This window comes from Ascaphus truei, chromosome 1 (genome assembly GCF_040206685.1).
Source record: "Ascaphus truei isolate aAscTru1 chromosome 1, aAscTru1.hap1, whole genome shotgun sequence".
Classification (NCBI taxonomy): domain Eukaryota; kingdom Metazoa; phylum Chordata; class Amphibia; order Anura; family Ascaphidae; genus Ascaphus; species Ascaphus truei.
The window spans coordinates 8,598,178-8,614,646 of NC_134483.1; the positions used below are offsets into that span (position 1 = coordinate 8,598,178).

A 16,469-nucleotide genomic window follows, 5' to 3' on the forward strand; every position below is an offset into this window, starting at 1 on the left:
GCACAGTATAGAGACGCACAGAGCCGCCTGTAATACCTGGGAGGTAAGTGCACAGTATAGAGACGCACAGAGCCGCCTGTAATACCTGGGAGGTAAGTGCGCGGTATAGAGACGCACAGAGCCGCCTGTAATACCTGGGAGGTAAGTGCGCAGTATAGAGACGCACAGATCCGCCTGTAATACCTGGGAGGTAAGTGCACAGTATAGAGACGCACAGAGCCGCCTGTAATACCTGGGAGGTAAGTGCACGGTATAGAGACGCACAGAGCCGCCTGTAATACCTGGGAGGTAAGTGCGCAGTATAGAGACGCACAGAGCCGCCTGTAATACCTGGGAGGTAAGTGCACAGTATAGAGACGCACAGAGCCGCCTGTAATACCTGGGAGGTAAGTGCGCAGTATAGAGACGCACAGATCCGCCTGTAATACCTGGGAGGTAAGTGCGCAGTATAGAGACGCACAGAGCCGCCTGTAATACCTGGGAGGTAAGTGCGCAGTATAGAGACGCACAGAGCCGCCTGTAATACCTGGGAGGTAAGTGCGCAGTATAGAGACGCACAGAGCCGCCTGTAATACCTGGGAGGTAAGTGCGCAGTATAGAGACGCACAGAGCCGCCTGTAATACCTGGGAGGTAAGTGCACAGTATAGAGACGCACAGAGCCGCCTGTAATACCTGTGAGGTAAGTGCGCAGTATAGAGACGCACAGAGCCGCCTGTAATACCTGGGAGGTAAGTGCACAGTATAGAGACGCACAGAGCCGCCTGTAATACCTGGGAGGTAAGTGCACAGTATAGAGACGCACAGAGCCGCCTGTAATACCTGGGAGGTAAGTGCGCAGTATAGAGACGCACAGAGCCGCCTGTAATACCTGGGAGGTAAGTGCGCAGTATAGAGACGCACAGAGCCGCCTGTAATACCTGGGAGGTAAGTGCGCAGTATAGAGACGCACAGAGCCGCCTGTAATACCTGGGAGGTAAGTGCACAGTATAGAGACGCACAGAGCCGCCTGTAATACCTGGGAGGTAAGTGCACAGTATAGAGACGCACAGAGCCGCCTGTAATACCTGGGAGGTAAGTGCGCAGTATAGAGACGCACAGAGCCGCCTGTAATACCTGGGAGGTAAGTGCGCAGTATAGAGACGCACAGAGCCGCCTGTAATACCTGGGAGGTAAGTGCACAGTATAGAGACGCACAGAGCCGCCTGTAATACCTGGGAGGTAAGTGCGCAGTATAGAGACGCACAGAGCCGCCTGTAATACCTGGGAGGTAAGTGCGCAGTATAGAGACGCACAGAGCCGCCTGTAATACCTGGGAGGTAAGTGCGCAGTATAGAGACGCACAGAGCCGCCTGTAATACCTGGGAGGTAAGTGCGCAGTATAAAGACGCACAGATCCGCCTGTAATACCTGGGAGGTAAGTGCGCAGTATAGAGACGCACAGAGCCGCCTGTAATACCTGGGAGGTAAGTGCACAGTATAGAGACGCACAGAGCCGCCTGTAATACCTGGGAGGTAAGTGCGCAGTATAGAGACGCACAGAGCCGCCTGTAATACCTGGGAGGTAAGCGCACAGTATAGAGACGCACAGAGCCGCCTGTAATACCTGGGAGGTAAGTGCACAGTATAGAGACGCACAGAGCCGCCTGTAATACCTGGGAGGTAAGTGCACAGTATAGAGACGCACAGAGCCGCCTGTAATACCTGGGAGGTAAGTGCACAGTATAGAGACGCACAGAGCCGCCTGTAATACCTGGGAGGTAAGTGCACAGTATAGAGACGCACAGAGCCGCCTGTAATACCTGGGAGGTAAGTGCACAGTATAGAGACGCACAGATCCGCCTGTAATACCTGGGAGGTAAGTGCGCAGTATAGAGACGCACAGAGCCGCCTGTAATACCTGGGAGGTAAGTGCACAGTATAGAGACGCACAGAGCCGCCTGTAATACCTGGGAGGTAAGTGCGCAGTATAGAGACGCACAGAGCCGCCTGTAATACCTGGGAGGTAAGTGCGCAGTATAGAGACGCACAGAGCCGCCTGTAATACCTGGGAGGTAAGTGCGCAGTATAGAGAGGCACAGAGCCGCCTGTAATACCTGGGAGGTAAGTGCACAGTATAGAGACGCACAGAGACGCCTGTAGTACCTGGGAGGTAAGTGCGCAGTATAGAGACGCACAGAGCCGCCTGTAATACCTGGGAGGTAAGTGCACAGTATAGAGACGCACAGAGCCGCCTGTAATACCTGGGAGGTAAGTGCGCAGTATAGAGACGCACAGAGCCGCCTGTAATACCTGGGAGGTAAGTGCGCAGTATAGAGACGCACAGAGCCGCCTGTAATACCTGGGAGGTAAGTGCGCAGTATAGAGACGCACAGAGCCGCCTGTAATACCTGGGAGGTAAGTGCGCAGTATAGAGACGCACAGAGCCGCCTGTAATACCTGGGAGGTAAGTGCGCAGTATAGAGACGCACAGAGCCGCCTGTAATACCTGGGAGGTAAGTGCACAGTATAGAGACGCACAGAGCCGCCTGTAATACCTGGGAGGTAAGTGCGCAGTATAGAGACGCACAGAGCCGCCTGTAATACCTGGGAGGTAAGTGCGCAGTATAGAGACGCACAGAGCCGCCTGTAATACCCGGGAGGTAAGTGCGCAGTATAGAGACGCACAGATCCGCCTGTAATACCTGGGAGGTAAGTGCGCAGTATAGAGACGCACAGAGCCGCCTGTAATACCTGGGAGGTAAGTGCGCAGTATAGAGACGCACAGAGCCGCCTGTAATACCTGGGAGGTAAGTGCACAGTATAGAGACGCACAGAGCCGCCTGTAATACCTGGGAGGTAAGCGCACAGTATAGAGACGCACAGATCCGCCTGTAATACCTGGGAGGTAAGTGCGCAGTATAGAGACGCACAGAGCCGCCTGTAATACCTGGGAGGTAAGTGCGCAGTATAGAGACGCACAGAGCCGCCTGTAATACCTGGGAGGTAAGTGCGCAGTATAGAGACGCACAGATCCGCCTGTAATACCTGGGAGGTAAGTGCGCAGTATAGAGACGCACAGAGCCGCCTGTAATACCTGGGAGGTAAGTGCACAGTATAGAGACGCACAGAGCCGCCTGTAATACCTGGGAGGTAAGTGCGCAGTATAGAGACGCACAGAGCCGCCTGTAATACCTGGGAGGTAAGTGCACAGTATAGAGACGCACAGAGCCGCCTGTAATACCTGGGAGGTAAGTGCGCAGTATAGAGACGCACAGAGCCGCCTGTAATACCTGGGAGGTAAGTGCGCAGTATAGAGACGCACAGAGCCGCCTGTAATACCTGGGAGGTAAGTGCGCAGTATAGAGACGCACAGAGCCGCCTGTAATACCTGGGAGGTAAGTGCGCAGTATAGAGACGCACAGAGCCGCCTGTAATACCTGGGAGGTAAGTGCACAGTATAGAGACGCACAGAGCCGCCTGTAATACCTGGGAGGTAAGTGCACAGTATAGAGACGCACAGAGCCGCGTGTAATACCTGGGAGGTAAGTGCGCAGTATAGAGACGCACAGAGCCGCCTGTAATACCTGGGAGGTAAGTGCACAGTATAGAGACGCACAGAGCCGCCTGTAATACCTGGGAGGTAAGTGCACAGTATAGAGACGCACAGAGCCGCCTGTAATACCTGGGAGGTAAGTGCGCAGTATAGAGACGCACAGAGCCGCCTGTAATACCTGGGAGGTAAGTGCGCAGTATAGAGACGCACAGAGCCGCCTGTAATACCTGGGAGGTAAGTGCGCAGTATAGAGACGCACAGAGCCGCCTGTAATACCTGGGAGGTAAGTGCGCAGTATAGAGACGCACAGAGCCGCCTGTAATACCTGGGAGGTAAGTGCACAGTATAGAGAGGCACAGATCCGCCTGTAATACCTGGGAGGTAAGTGCGCAGTATAGAGACGCACAGATCCGCCTGTAATACCTGGGAGGTAAGTGCGCGGTATAGAGACGCACAGAGCCGCCTGTAATACCTGGGAGGTAAGTGCGCGGTATAGAGACGCACAGAGCCGCCTGTAATACCTGGGAGGTAAGTGCGCAGTATAGAGACGCACAGAGCCGCCTGTAATACCTGGGAGGTAAGTGCACAGTATAGAGAGGCACAGAGCCGCCTGTAATACCTGGGAGGTAAGTGCACGGTATAGAGACGCACAGAGCCTGTAATACCTGGGAGGTAAGTGCACAGTATAGAGACGCACAGAGCCGCCTGTAATACCTGGGAGGTAAGTGCACAGTATAGAGACGCACAGATCCGCCTGTAATACCTGGGAGGTAAGTGCGCAGTATAGAGACGCACAGAGCCGCCTGTAATACCTGGGAGGTAAGTGCACAGTATAGAGACGCACAGAGCCGCCTGTAATACCTGGGAGGTAAGTGCACAGTATAGAGACGCACAGAGCCGCGTGTAATACCTGGGAGGTAAGTGCGCAGTATAGAGACGCACAGAGCCGCCTGTAATACCTGGGAGGTAAGTGCGCAGTATAGAGACGCACAGAGCCGCCTGTAATACCTGGGAGGTAAGTGCGCAGTATAGAGACGCACAGAGCCGCCTGTAATACCTGGGAGGTAAGTGCGCAGTATAGAGACGCACAGAGCCGCCTGTAATACCTGGGAGGTAAGTGCACAGTATAGAGACGCACAGAGCCGCCTGTAATACCTGGGAGGTAAGTGCGCAGTATAGAGACGCACAGAGCCGCCTGTAATACCTGGGAGGTAAGTGCGCAGTATAGAGACGCACAGATCCGCCTGTAATACCTGGGAGGTAAGTGCACGGTATAGAGACGCACAGAGCCGCCTGTAATACCTGGGAGGTAAGTGCACAGTATAGAGACGCACAGAGCCGCCTGTAATACCTGGGAGGTAAGTGCGCAGTATAGAGACGCACAGAGCCGCCTGTAATACCTGGGAGGTAAGTGCGCAGTATAGAGACGCACAGAGCCGCCTGTAATACCCGGGAGGTAAGTGCGCAGTATAGAGACGCACAGAGCTGCCTGTAATACCTGGGAGGTAAGTGCGCAGTATAGAGACGCACAGAGCCGCCTGTAATACCTGGGAGGTAAGTGCACAGTATAGAGACGCACAGAGCCGCCTGTAATACCTGGGAGGTAAGTGCGCAGTATAGAGACGCACAGAGCCGCCTGTAATACCTGGGAGGTAAGTGCGCAGTATAGAGACGCACAGAGCCGCCTGTAATACCTGGGAGGTAAGTGCGCAGTATAGAGACGCACAGAGCCGCCTGTAATACCTGGGAGGTAAGTGCGCAGTATAGAGACGCACAGAGCCGCCTGTAATACCTGGGAGGTAAGTGCGCAGTATAGAGACGCACAGAGCCGCCTGTAATACCTGGGAGGTAAGTGCGCAGTATAGAGACGCACAGAGCCGCCTGTAATACCTGGGAGGTAAGTGCGCAGTATAGAGACGCACAGAGCCGCCTGTAATACCTGGGAGGTAAGTGCACAGTATAGAGACGCACAGAGCCGCCTGTAATACCTGGGAGGTAAGTGCGCAGTATAGAGACGCACAGAGCCGCCTTTAATACCTGGGAGGTAAGTGCACAGTATAGAGACGCACAGAGCCGCCTGTAATACCTGGGAGGTAAGTGCACAGTATAGAGACGCACAGAGCCGCCTGTAATACCTGGGAGGTAAGTGCGCAGTATAGAGACGCACAGAGCCGCCTTTAATACCTGGGAGGTAAGTGCGCGGTATAGAGACGCACAGAGCCTGTAATACCTGGGAGGTAAGTGCACAGTATAGAGACGCACAGAGCCACCTGTAATACCTGGGAGGTAAGTGCGCAGTATAGAGACGCACAGAGCCGCCTGTAATACCTGGGAGGTAAGCGCACAGTATAGAGACGCACAGAGACGCCTGTAATACCTGGGAGGTAAGTGCACAGTATAGAGACGCACAGAGCCGCCTGTAATACCTGGGAGGTAAGTGCGCAGTATAGAGACGCACAGAGCCGCCTGTAATACCTGGGAGGTAAGTGCGCAGTATAGAGACGCACAGAGCCGCCTGTAATACCTGGGAGGTAAGTGCGCAGTATAGAGACGCACAGAGCCGCCTGTAATACCTGGGAGGTAAATGCACAGTATAGAGACGCACAGAGCCGTCTGTAATACCTGGGAGGTAAGTGCACAGTATAGAGACGCACAGAGCCGCCTGTAATACCTGGGAGGTAAGTGCGCAGTATAGAGACGCACAGAGCCGCCTGTAATACCTGGGAGGTAAGTGCACAGTATAGAGACGCACAGAGCCGCCTGTAATACCTGGGAGGTAAGTGCGCAGTATAGAGAGGCACAGATCCGCCTGTAATACCTGGGAGGTAAGTGCGCAGTATAGAGACGCACAGAGCCGCCTGTAATACCTGGGAGGTAAGTGCACAGTATAGAGACGCACAGAGCCGCCTGTAATACCTGGGAGGTAAGTGCACAGTATAGAGACGCACAGAGCCGCCTGTAATACCTGGGAGGTAAGTGCGCGGTATAGAGACGCACAGAGCCGCCTGTAATACCTGGGAGGTAAGTGCGCAGTATAGAGACGCACAGATCCGCCTGTAATACCTGGGAGGTAAGTGCACAGTATAGAGACGCACAGAGCCGCCTGTAATACCTGGGAGGTAAGTGCACGGTATAGAGACGCACAGAGCCGCCTGTAATACCTGGGAGGTAAGTGCGCAGTATAGAGACGCACAGAGCCGCCTGTAATACCTGGGAGGTAAGTGCACAGTATAGAGACGCACAGATCCGCCTGTAATACCTGGGAGGTAAGTGCGCAGTATAGAGACGCACAGATCCGCCTGTAATACCTGGGAGGTAAGTGCGCAGTATAGAGACGCACAGAGCCGCCTGTAATACCTGGGAGGTAAGTGCGCAGTATAGAGACGCACAGAGCCGCCTGTAATACCTGGGAGGTAAGTGCGCAGTATAGAGACGCACAGAGCCGCCTGTAATACCTGGGAGGTAAGTGCGCAGTATAGAGACGCACAGAGCCGCCTGTAATACCTGGGAGGTAAGTGCACAGTATAGAGACGCACAGAGCCGCCTGTAATACCTGTGAGGTAAGTGCGCAGTATAGAGACGCACAGAGCCGCCTGTAATACCTGGGAGGTAAGTGCACAGTATAGAGACGCACAGAGCCGCCTGTAATACCTGGGAGGTAAGTGCACAGTATAGAGACGCACAGAGCCGCCTGTAATACCTGGGAGGTAAGTGCGCAGTATAGAGACGCACAGAGCCGCCTGTAATACCTGGGAGGTAAGTGCGCAGTATAGAGACGCACAGAGCCGCCTGTAATACCTGGGAGGTAAGTGCGCAGTATAGAGACGCACAGAGCCGCCTGTAATACCTGGGAGGTAAGTGCACAGTATAGAGACGCACAGAGCCGCCTGTAATACCTGGGAGGTAAGTGCACAGTATAGAGACGCACAGAGCCGCCTGTAATACCTGGGAGGTAAGTGCGCAGTATAGAGACGCACAGAGCCGCCTGTAATACCTGGGAGGTAAGTGCGCAGTATAGAGACGCACAGAGCCGCCTGTAATACCTGGGAGGTAAGTGCACAGTATAGAGACGCACAGAGCCGCCTGTAATACCTGGGAGGTAAGTGCGCAGTATAGAGACGCACAGAGCCGCCTGTAATACCTGGGAGGTAAGTGCGCAGTATAGAGACGCACAGAGCCGCCTGTAATACCTGGGAGGTAAGTGCGCAGTATAGAGACGCACAGAGCCGCCTGTAATACCTGGGAGGTAAGTGCGCAGTATAAAGACGCACAGATCCGCCTGTAATACCTGGGAGGTAAGTGCGCAGTATAGAGACGCACAGAGCCGCCTGTAATACCTGGGAGGTAAGTGCACAGTATAGAGACGCACAGAGCCGCCTGTAATACCTGGGAGGTAAGTGCGCAGTATAGAGACGCACAGAGCCGCCTGTAATACCTGGGAGGTAAGCGCACAGTATAGAGACGCACAGAGCCGCCTGTAATACCTGGGAGGTAAGTGCACAGTATAGAGACGCACAGATACGCCTGTAATACCTGGGAGGTAAGTGCGCAGTATAGAGACGCACAGAGCCGCCTGTAATACCTGGGAGGTAAGTGCGCAGTATAGAGACGCACAGAGCCGCCTGTAATACCTGGGAGGTAAGTGCGCAGAATAGAGACGCACAGAGCCGCCTGTAATACCTGGGAGGTAAGTGCGCAGTATAGAGACGCACAGATCCGCCTGTAATACCTGGGAGGTAAGTGCACAGTATAGAGACGCACAGAGCCGCCTGTAATACCTGGGAGGTAAGTGCGCAGTATAGAGATGCACAGAGCCGCCTGTAATACCTGGGAGGTAAGTGCGCAGAATAGAGACGCACAGAGCCGCCTGTAATACCTGGGAGGTAAGTGCGCAGTATAGAGACGCACAGATCCGCCTGTAATACCTGGGAGGTAAGTGCACAGTATAGAGACGCACAGAGCCGCCTGTAATACCTGGGAGGTAAGTGCACAGTATAGAGACGCACAGAGCCGCCTGTAATACCTGGGAGGTAAGTGCACAGTATAGAGACGCACAGAGCCGCCTGTAATACCTGGGAGGTAAGTGCACAGTATAGAGACGCACAGAGCCGCCTGTAATACCTGGGAGGTAAGTGCACAGTATAGAGACGCACAGAGCCGCCTGTAATACCTGGGAGGTAAGTGCACAGTATAGAGACGCACAGATCCGCCTGTAATACCTGGGAGGTAAGTGCGCAGTATAGAGACGCACAGAGCCGCCTGTAATACCTGGGAGGTAAGTGCACAGTATAGAGACGCACAGAGCCGCCTGTAATACCTGGGAGGTAAGTGCGCAGTATAGAGACGCACAGAGCCGCCTGTAATACCTGGGAGGTAAGTGCACAGTATAGAGACGCACAGAGCCGCCTGTAATACCTGGGAGGTAAGTGCACAGTATAGAGACGCACAGATCCGCCTGTAATACCTGGGAGGTAAGTGCACAGTATAGAGACGCACAGAGCCGCCTGTAATACCTGGGAGGTAAGTGCACAGTATAGAGACGCACAGAGCCGCCTGTAATACCTGGGAGGTAAGTGCGCAGTATAGAGACGCACAGAGCCGCCTGTAATACCTGGGAGGTAAGTGCACAGTATAGAGATGCACAGAGCCGCCTGTAATACCTGGGAGGTAAGTGCGCAGTATAGAGACGCACAGAGCCGCCTGTAATACCTGGGAGGTAAGTGCGCAGTATAGAGACGCACAGAGCCGCCTGTAATACCTGGGAGGTAAGTGCGCAGTATAGAGACGCACAGAGCCGCCTGTAATACCTGGGAGGTAAGTGCGCAGTATAGAGACGCACAGAGCCGCCTGTAATACCTGGGAGGTAAGTGCACAGTATAGACGCACAGAGCCGCCTGTAATACCTGGGAGGTAGGTGCGCAGTATAGAGACGCACAGAGCCGCCTGTAATACCTGGGAGGTAAGTGCACAGTATAGAGACGCACAGAGCCGCCTGTAATACCTGGGAGGTAAGTGCGCAGTATAGAGACGCACAGAGCCTGTAATACCTGGGAGGTAAGTGCGCAGTATAGAGATGCACAGAGCCGCCTGTAATACCTGGGAGGTAAGTGCGCAGTATAGAGACGCACAGAGCCGCCTGTAATACCTGGGAGGTAAGTGCGCAGTATAGAGACGCACAGAGCCGCCTGTAATACCTGGGAGGTAAGTGCGCAGTATAGAGACGCACAGAGCCGCCTGTAATACCTGGGAGGTAAGTGCACAGTATAGAGACGCACAGAGCCGCCTGTAATACCTGGGAGGTAAGTGCACAGTATAGAGACGCACAGAGCCGCCTGTAATACCTGGGAGGTAAGTGCGCAGTATAGAGACGCACAGAGCCTGTAATACCTGGGAGGTAAGTGCACAGTATAGAGATGCACAGAGCCGCCTGTAATACCTGGGAGGTAAGTGCGCAGTATAGAGACGCACAGAGCCGCCTGTAATACCTGGGAGGTAAGTGCGCAGTATAGAGACGCACAGAGCCGCCTGTAATACCTGGGAGGTAAGTGCGCAGTATAGAGACGCACAGATCCGCCTGTAATACCTGGGAGGTAAGTGCGCAGTATAGAGACGCACAGAGCCGCCTGTAATACCTGGGAGGTAAGTGCACAGTATAGAGACGCACAGAGCCGCCTGTAATACCTGGGAGGTAAGTGCACAGTATAGAGACGCACAGAGCCGCGTGTAATACCTGGGAGGTAAGTGCACAGTATAGAGACGCACAGAGCCGCCTGTAGTACCTGGGAGGTAAGTGCGCAGTATAGAGACGCACAGAGCCGCCTGTAATACCTGGGAGGTAAGTGCGCAGTATAGAGATGCACAGAGCCGCCTGTAATACCTGGGAGGTAAGTGCGCAGTATAGAGACGCACAGAGCCGCCTGTAATACCTGGGAGGTAAGTGCGCAGTATAGAGACGCACATAGCCGCCTGTAATACCTGGGAGGTAAGTGCGCGGTATAGAGACGCACAGAGCCGCCTGTAATACCTGGGAGGTAAGTGCGCAGTATAGAGACGCACAGAGCCGCCTGTAATACCTGGGAGGTAAGTGCGCAGTATAGAGACGCACAGAGCCGCCTGTAATACCTGGGAGGTAAGTGCACAGTATAGAGACGCACAGAGCCGCCTGTAATACCTGGGAGGTAAGTGCGCAGTATAGAGACGCACAGAGCCGCCTGTAATACCTGGGAGGTAAGTGCACAGTATAGAGACGCACAGAGCCGCCTGTAATACCTGGGAGGTAAGTGCGCAGTATAGAGACGCACAGAGCCGCCTGGAATACCTGGGAGGTAAGTGCGCAGTATAGAGACGCACAGAGCCGCCTGTAATACCTGGGAGGTAAGTGCACAGTATAGAGACGCACAGAGCCTGTAATACCTGGGAGGTAAGTGCGCAGTATAGAGACGCACAGAGCCGCCTGTAATACCTGGGAGGTAAGTGCGCAGTATAGAGACGCACAGAGCCGCCTGTAATACCTGGGAGGTAAGTGCGCAGTATAGAGACGCACAGATCCGCCTGTAATACCTGGGAGGTAAGTGCGCAGTATAGAGACGCACAGAGCCGCCTGTAATACCTGGGAGGTAAGTGCGCAGTATAGAGACGCACAGAGCCGCCTGTAATACCTGGGAGGTAAGTGCGCAGTATAGAGACGCACAGAGCCGCCTGTAATACCTGGGAGGTAAGTGCGCAGTATAGAGACGCACAGAGCCGCCTGTAATACCTGGGAGGTAAGTGCGCAGTATAGAGACGCACAGAGCCGCCTGTAATACCTGGGAGGTAAGTGCGCAGTATAGAGACGCACAGAGCCGCCTGTAATACCTGGGAGGTAAGTGCGCAGTATAGAGACGCACAGAGCCGCCTGTAATACCTGGGAGGTAAGTGCGCAGTATAGAGACGCACAGAGCCGCCTGTAATACCTGGGAGGTAAGTGCGCAGTATAGAGACGCACAGATCCGCCTGTAATACCTGGGAGGTAAGTGCGCAGTATAGAGACGCACAGAGCCGCCTGTAGTACCTGGGAGGTAAGTGTCTGCACACTGGGTTACTTACTGTATGTGCATCTCTACATCTTACAAGTCTCACATTTGTACGAGAGGAAATACCCCAGTATAAGAGGCCGCGCCGCCGCCTGCACTGTCCGGGTCCGTGACGCTCGCTGAGGCGCAGTTGGGGTTTGCTGGATTTTTATAGACAGCAGCAGGGACGCAAAGAAGAAGAAGAATTCAGTAATATTCATTTCCCTGATTAGCATCTGGTGCAATTCTTACTGTGCACAGACACCCGACCTGCAGCACACAGCTCTGTTCCAGTGCTATAAGCGGCACATACACACACACACACACACACACACACACACACACACACTACTATTCCAGTGCTACAAGCGGCACACACACACACACACACACACTACTATTCCAGTGCTACAAGCGGCACACACACACACTACTATTCCAGTGCTACAAGCGGCACACACACACACACACACACACACACACACACACACACACACACACACACACACACACACACACACACACACTACTATTCCAGTGCTACAAGCGGCACACACACACACACACTACTATTCCAGTGCTACAAGCGGCACACACACACACACACACTACTATTCCAGTGCTACAAGCGGCACACACACACACACTACTATTCCAGTGCTACAAGCGGCACACACACACACACACACACACACACACACTACTATTCCAGTGCTACAAGCGGCACACACACACACACACACTACTATTCCAGTGCTATAAGCAGCACACACACACACTACTATTCCAGTGCTATAAGCAGCACACACACACACACACACTGCTATTCCAGTGCTATAAGCGGCACACACACACTACTATTCCAGTGCTACAAGCGGCACACACACACTACTATTCCAGTGCTACAAGCGGCACACACACACTACTATTCCAGTGCTACAAGCGGCACACACACTACTATTCCAGTGCTACAAGCGGCACACACACTACTATTCCAGTGCTACAAGCGGCACACACACTACTATTCCAGTGCTACAAGCGGCACACACACACACACACACACTACTATTCCAGTGCTACAAGCGGCACACACACACACTACTATTCCAGTGCTACAAGCGGCACACACACTACTATTCCAGTACTATAAGCGGAACACACACACACACACAGCTCTGTTCCAGTGCTATAAGCGGCACACACACTACTATTCCAGTACTATAAGCGGCACACACACACACACTACTATTCCAGTACTATAAGCGGCACACACACACACACTACTATAAGCGGCACACACACACACTACTATTCCAGTACTATAAGCGGCACACACACACACTACTATTCCAGTACTATAAGCGGCACACACACACCTATTCCAGTACTATAAGCGGCACACACACACACTACTATTCCAGTACTATAAGCGGCACACACACACACACACACTACTATAAGCGGCACACACACTACTATTCCAGTACTATAAGCGGCACACACACACTACTATTCCAGTACTATAAGCGGCACACACACAGACACTATTATTCCAGTACTATAAGCGGCACACACACACACACTACTATAAGCGGCACACACACACTACTATTCCAGTACTATAAGCGGCACACACACACACACACACACACTACTATTCCAGTACTATAAGCGGCACACACACACCTATTCCAGTACTATAAGCGGCACACACACACACACACACACACTACTATTCCAGTACTATAAGCGGCACACACACACACTACTATTCCAGTACTATAAGCGGCACACACACACACTACTATTCCAGTACTATAAGCGGCACACACACACACACTACTATTCCAGTACTATAAGCGGCACACACACACACTACTATTCCAGTACTATAAGCGGCACACACACACACTACTATTCCAGTACTATAAGCGGCACACACACACACTACTATTCCAGTACTATAAGCGGCACACACACACACACTACTATTCCAGTACTATAAGGGGCACACACACACACTACTATTCCAGTACTATAAGCGGCACACACACACACACACTACTATTCCAGTACTATAAGCGGCACACACACACACTACTATTCCAGTACTATAAGCGGCACACACACACACTACTATTCCAGTACTATAAGCGGCACACACACACACACACACTACTATTCCAGTACTATAAGCGGCACACACACACACACTACTATTCCAGTACTATAAGCGGCACACACACACACACACTACTATTCCAGTACTATAAGCGGCACACACACACACTACTATTCCAGTACTATAAGCGGCACACACACACACACTACTATTCCAGTACTATAAGCGGCACACACACACACACACACTACTATTCCAGTACTATAATCGGCACACACACACACACTACTATTCCAGTACTATAAGCAGCACACACACACTACTATTCCAGTACTATAAGCGGCACACACACACACACACACACACACACACACACACACACACACACACACACTACTATTCTAGTACTATAATCGGCACACACACACACACTACTATTCCAGTACTATAAGCAGCACACACACTACTATTCCAGTACTATAAGCGGCACACACACACTCCTATTCCAGTACTATAAGCGGCACACACACACACTACTATTCCAGTACTATAAGCGGCACACACACACACACACACTACTATTCCAGTACTATAATCGGCACACACACACACTACTATTCCAGTACTATAAGCAGCACACACACTACTATTCCAGTACTATAAGCGGCACACACACACACTCCTATTCCAGTACTATAAGCGGCACACACACACTCCTATTCCAGTACTATAAGCGGCACACACACCCCAATAGGTATGGTATAAAAATGTAGACACCGGTACACACCCACACAGGAGTATTCTCGGCTGACATTGTAAACAAGCCATTTTGTTCTATTACCTAAACTCACAAACAGATATATCGCTGGAGTAATATTATAACATCAGGAAGGTTAGAATCACAGTATAGAGCAGAAAAGAGTGACACGAATAAAAATAAAGTACAGTCTATGTCTAGAAAATACATTCAGATGTCGATATTGTAGCTAAAGAAATGCCAACTAATATTACAATTAATATCTTTCTAACGAGCTTTAACATGTCACGGTCATTAACACAGCTCCTGTCCTGGGGGAGGGAGTGACAGGTTTGCAGGGTCACAGAGCCTGTCCCCCCCCCCCCCCTCTAATCCACAGATCTCATGGGCCGTGGAAAGCATTGCCAGAATAGGGAAGTCACGATCTTTGAAGTGGGAGAAGCCAGTACTACTCACATCCCCTCCCTGTGTCTCACACCCACATGTAGATGGCAAGCTCTGTGTGCAAGTCCTGGGCCTACAGATCTCTGTTTATTCTGCTCTGTGAAGCCAAGTTCAGCCGAGAATACATTTTCAACTCTGTTTTGCAGCATAGAGCTGCCGATCACTGCAATCCCACAGCGGCTGTTTCAGTATCTGCAAGCAGCAACTAAACCGTTATCTTTATGATACCCTTGTCGGACCACCCAAGAGGGAGCCCCTCAAATGTCTGATCTCACCACAGATCCCACCCAAATGAAGGGGGGGGGAGGGGGTCCCACTTCGATAAGGGAATCTCACCAGGTGATGGGATGCAGCAGATAGGGAAGGGTGGGCATGCCGGGGCAGAAGCTCTGTACTTACCCCGGGGGCAGTCTCAGCTTCTGAGGAGTTGGGCGGCACCGCATTGTACCGAGCCTCCAGTTCGCTGGTAGACTCTGTGCCTTGAGATTCCACGCCGTGAGATCCCACGCCGTCTCCCACCTGCACCCAGCCCATCGTCCTCTCCGGTGGTCTCACACAGGCTGGTGGGTTCCAGGGTCTCCTGGCAGAGCAGCAGGGCACAGATATCACACAGGCCGGGCGCAGGGAGCAGGACCCTGGGTTACTCACGGTGCCATTCGCCTTGTGAGAACCGTCTCTGGATGGAGGCCTGTTCCTGGACCCCTGACCACCTTCCCCCTTGGCTAGAGCGGCCTCCAACCCTTGGACGCTGCCGGAGCCATGGCAGCCTTTGCACAGAGGTCTGCTGGAGGTGGTGGCAATGGTTGTACGTCCATCCTGGCTGACCCTCAGACAGGGATACCTGCTCCTCACTGCTCCTCTCCGCTTCCCTCTCTTCTTCAGGGAGAAGGCGGGGAGGCGGTGGAAGAGCAGGAAGCAATTGAGGAGGAAGAGCAGAACCACGCAGGGGATGAGCAGGGCGACGAGGAGGGTGAGAACCGGCTGGAAGACCAGCCTCTCCTCCACGGACGGGGTTGGGTGGACAGCGGAGGTCCCCCCATCCGGGGGAGAGTAAGAGGGTGTCAATGTCACCATGGCATTTGCCGGGCTGCTGGGTTATCTGGAAAAGAAGACAGGTGGGGGAGGGGAGGAAGGGAAGATCAGAGTGGGTGCGAATACGCGGCAATAAGGGGCTTAGTGCGGGAATGGATTCATCCAGGTACCTGAGTGTGGGAAGTCAGCATAGCAATGCCATACAAGCCAGGAGTGAGGGAGATGGGTACCAGCGTGTGCTAAACGCTTTATTGGCTTGATGAATCTGTCTCTGGTTTATTCACCGATACCAGATTCCCCCAAGGCAGGGGGTTTTAACCCAAACTGGGTGTTTGGAAGGGGAACGCCTACAGAGACAGGTTATATCTCTACACCTGGCCTTTTATTCTTCTGTGAAGGAAGCCCCAAGTGCAGCACGGTGCGGAGCATAAACAGCAGAGCAATACTGGGGAATACTGCTGTAAATATGCAGGTGAGAGTAACAGGAACTTGTAATCCCAGCTAGAGAGCTCCCAGGCCCCCAGGTAATG

General features: G+C 52.7%; 1 protein-coding gene across 1 annotated transcript in view; it reads right to left on the minus strand.

The window, feature by feature from the left end:
- LOC142468795 (protein huluwa-like) overlaps positions 1-15,981 on the minus strand; it is a 30,088-nt gene extending 14,107 nt beyond the window's left edge. Inside the window, exon 1 of the mRNA XM_075575362.1 lies at positions 15,307-15,981. Coding sequence (XP_075431477.1) covers positions 15,307-15,981 — 675 coding nt within the window. The remainder of the gene's footprint in view (positions 1-15,306) is intronic.
- Between the last annotated feature and the right edge of the window lie 488 nt (positions 15,982-16,469).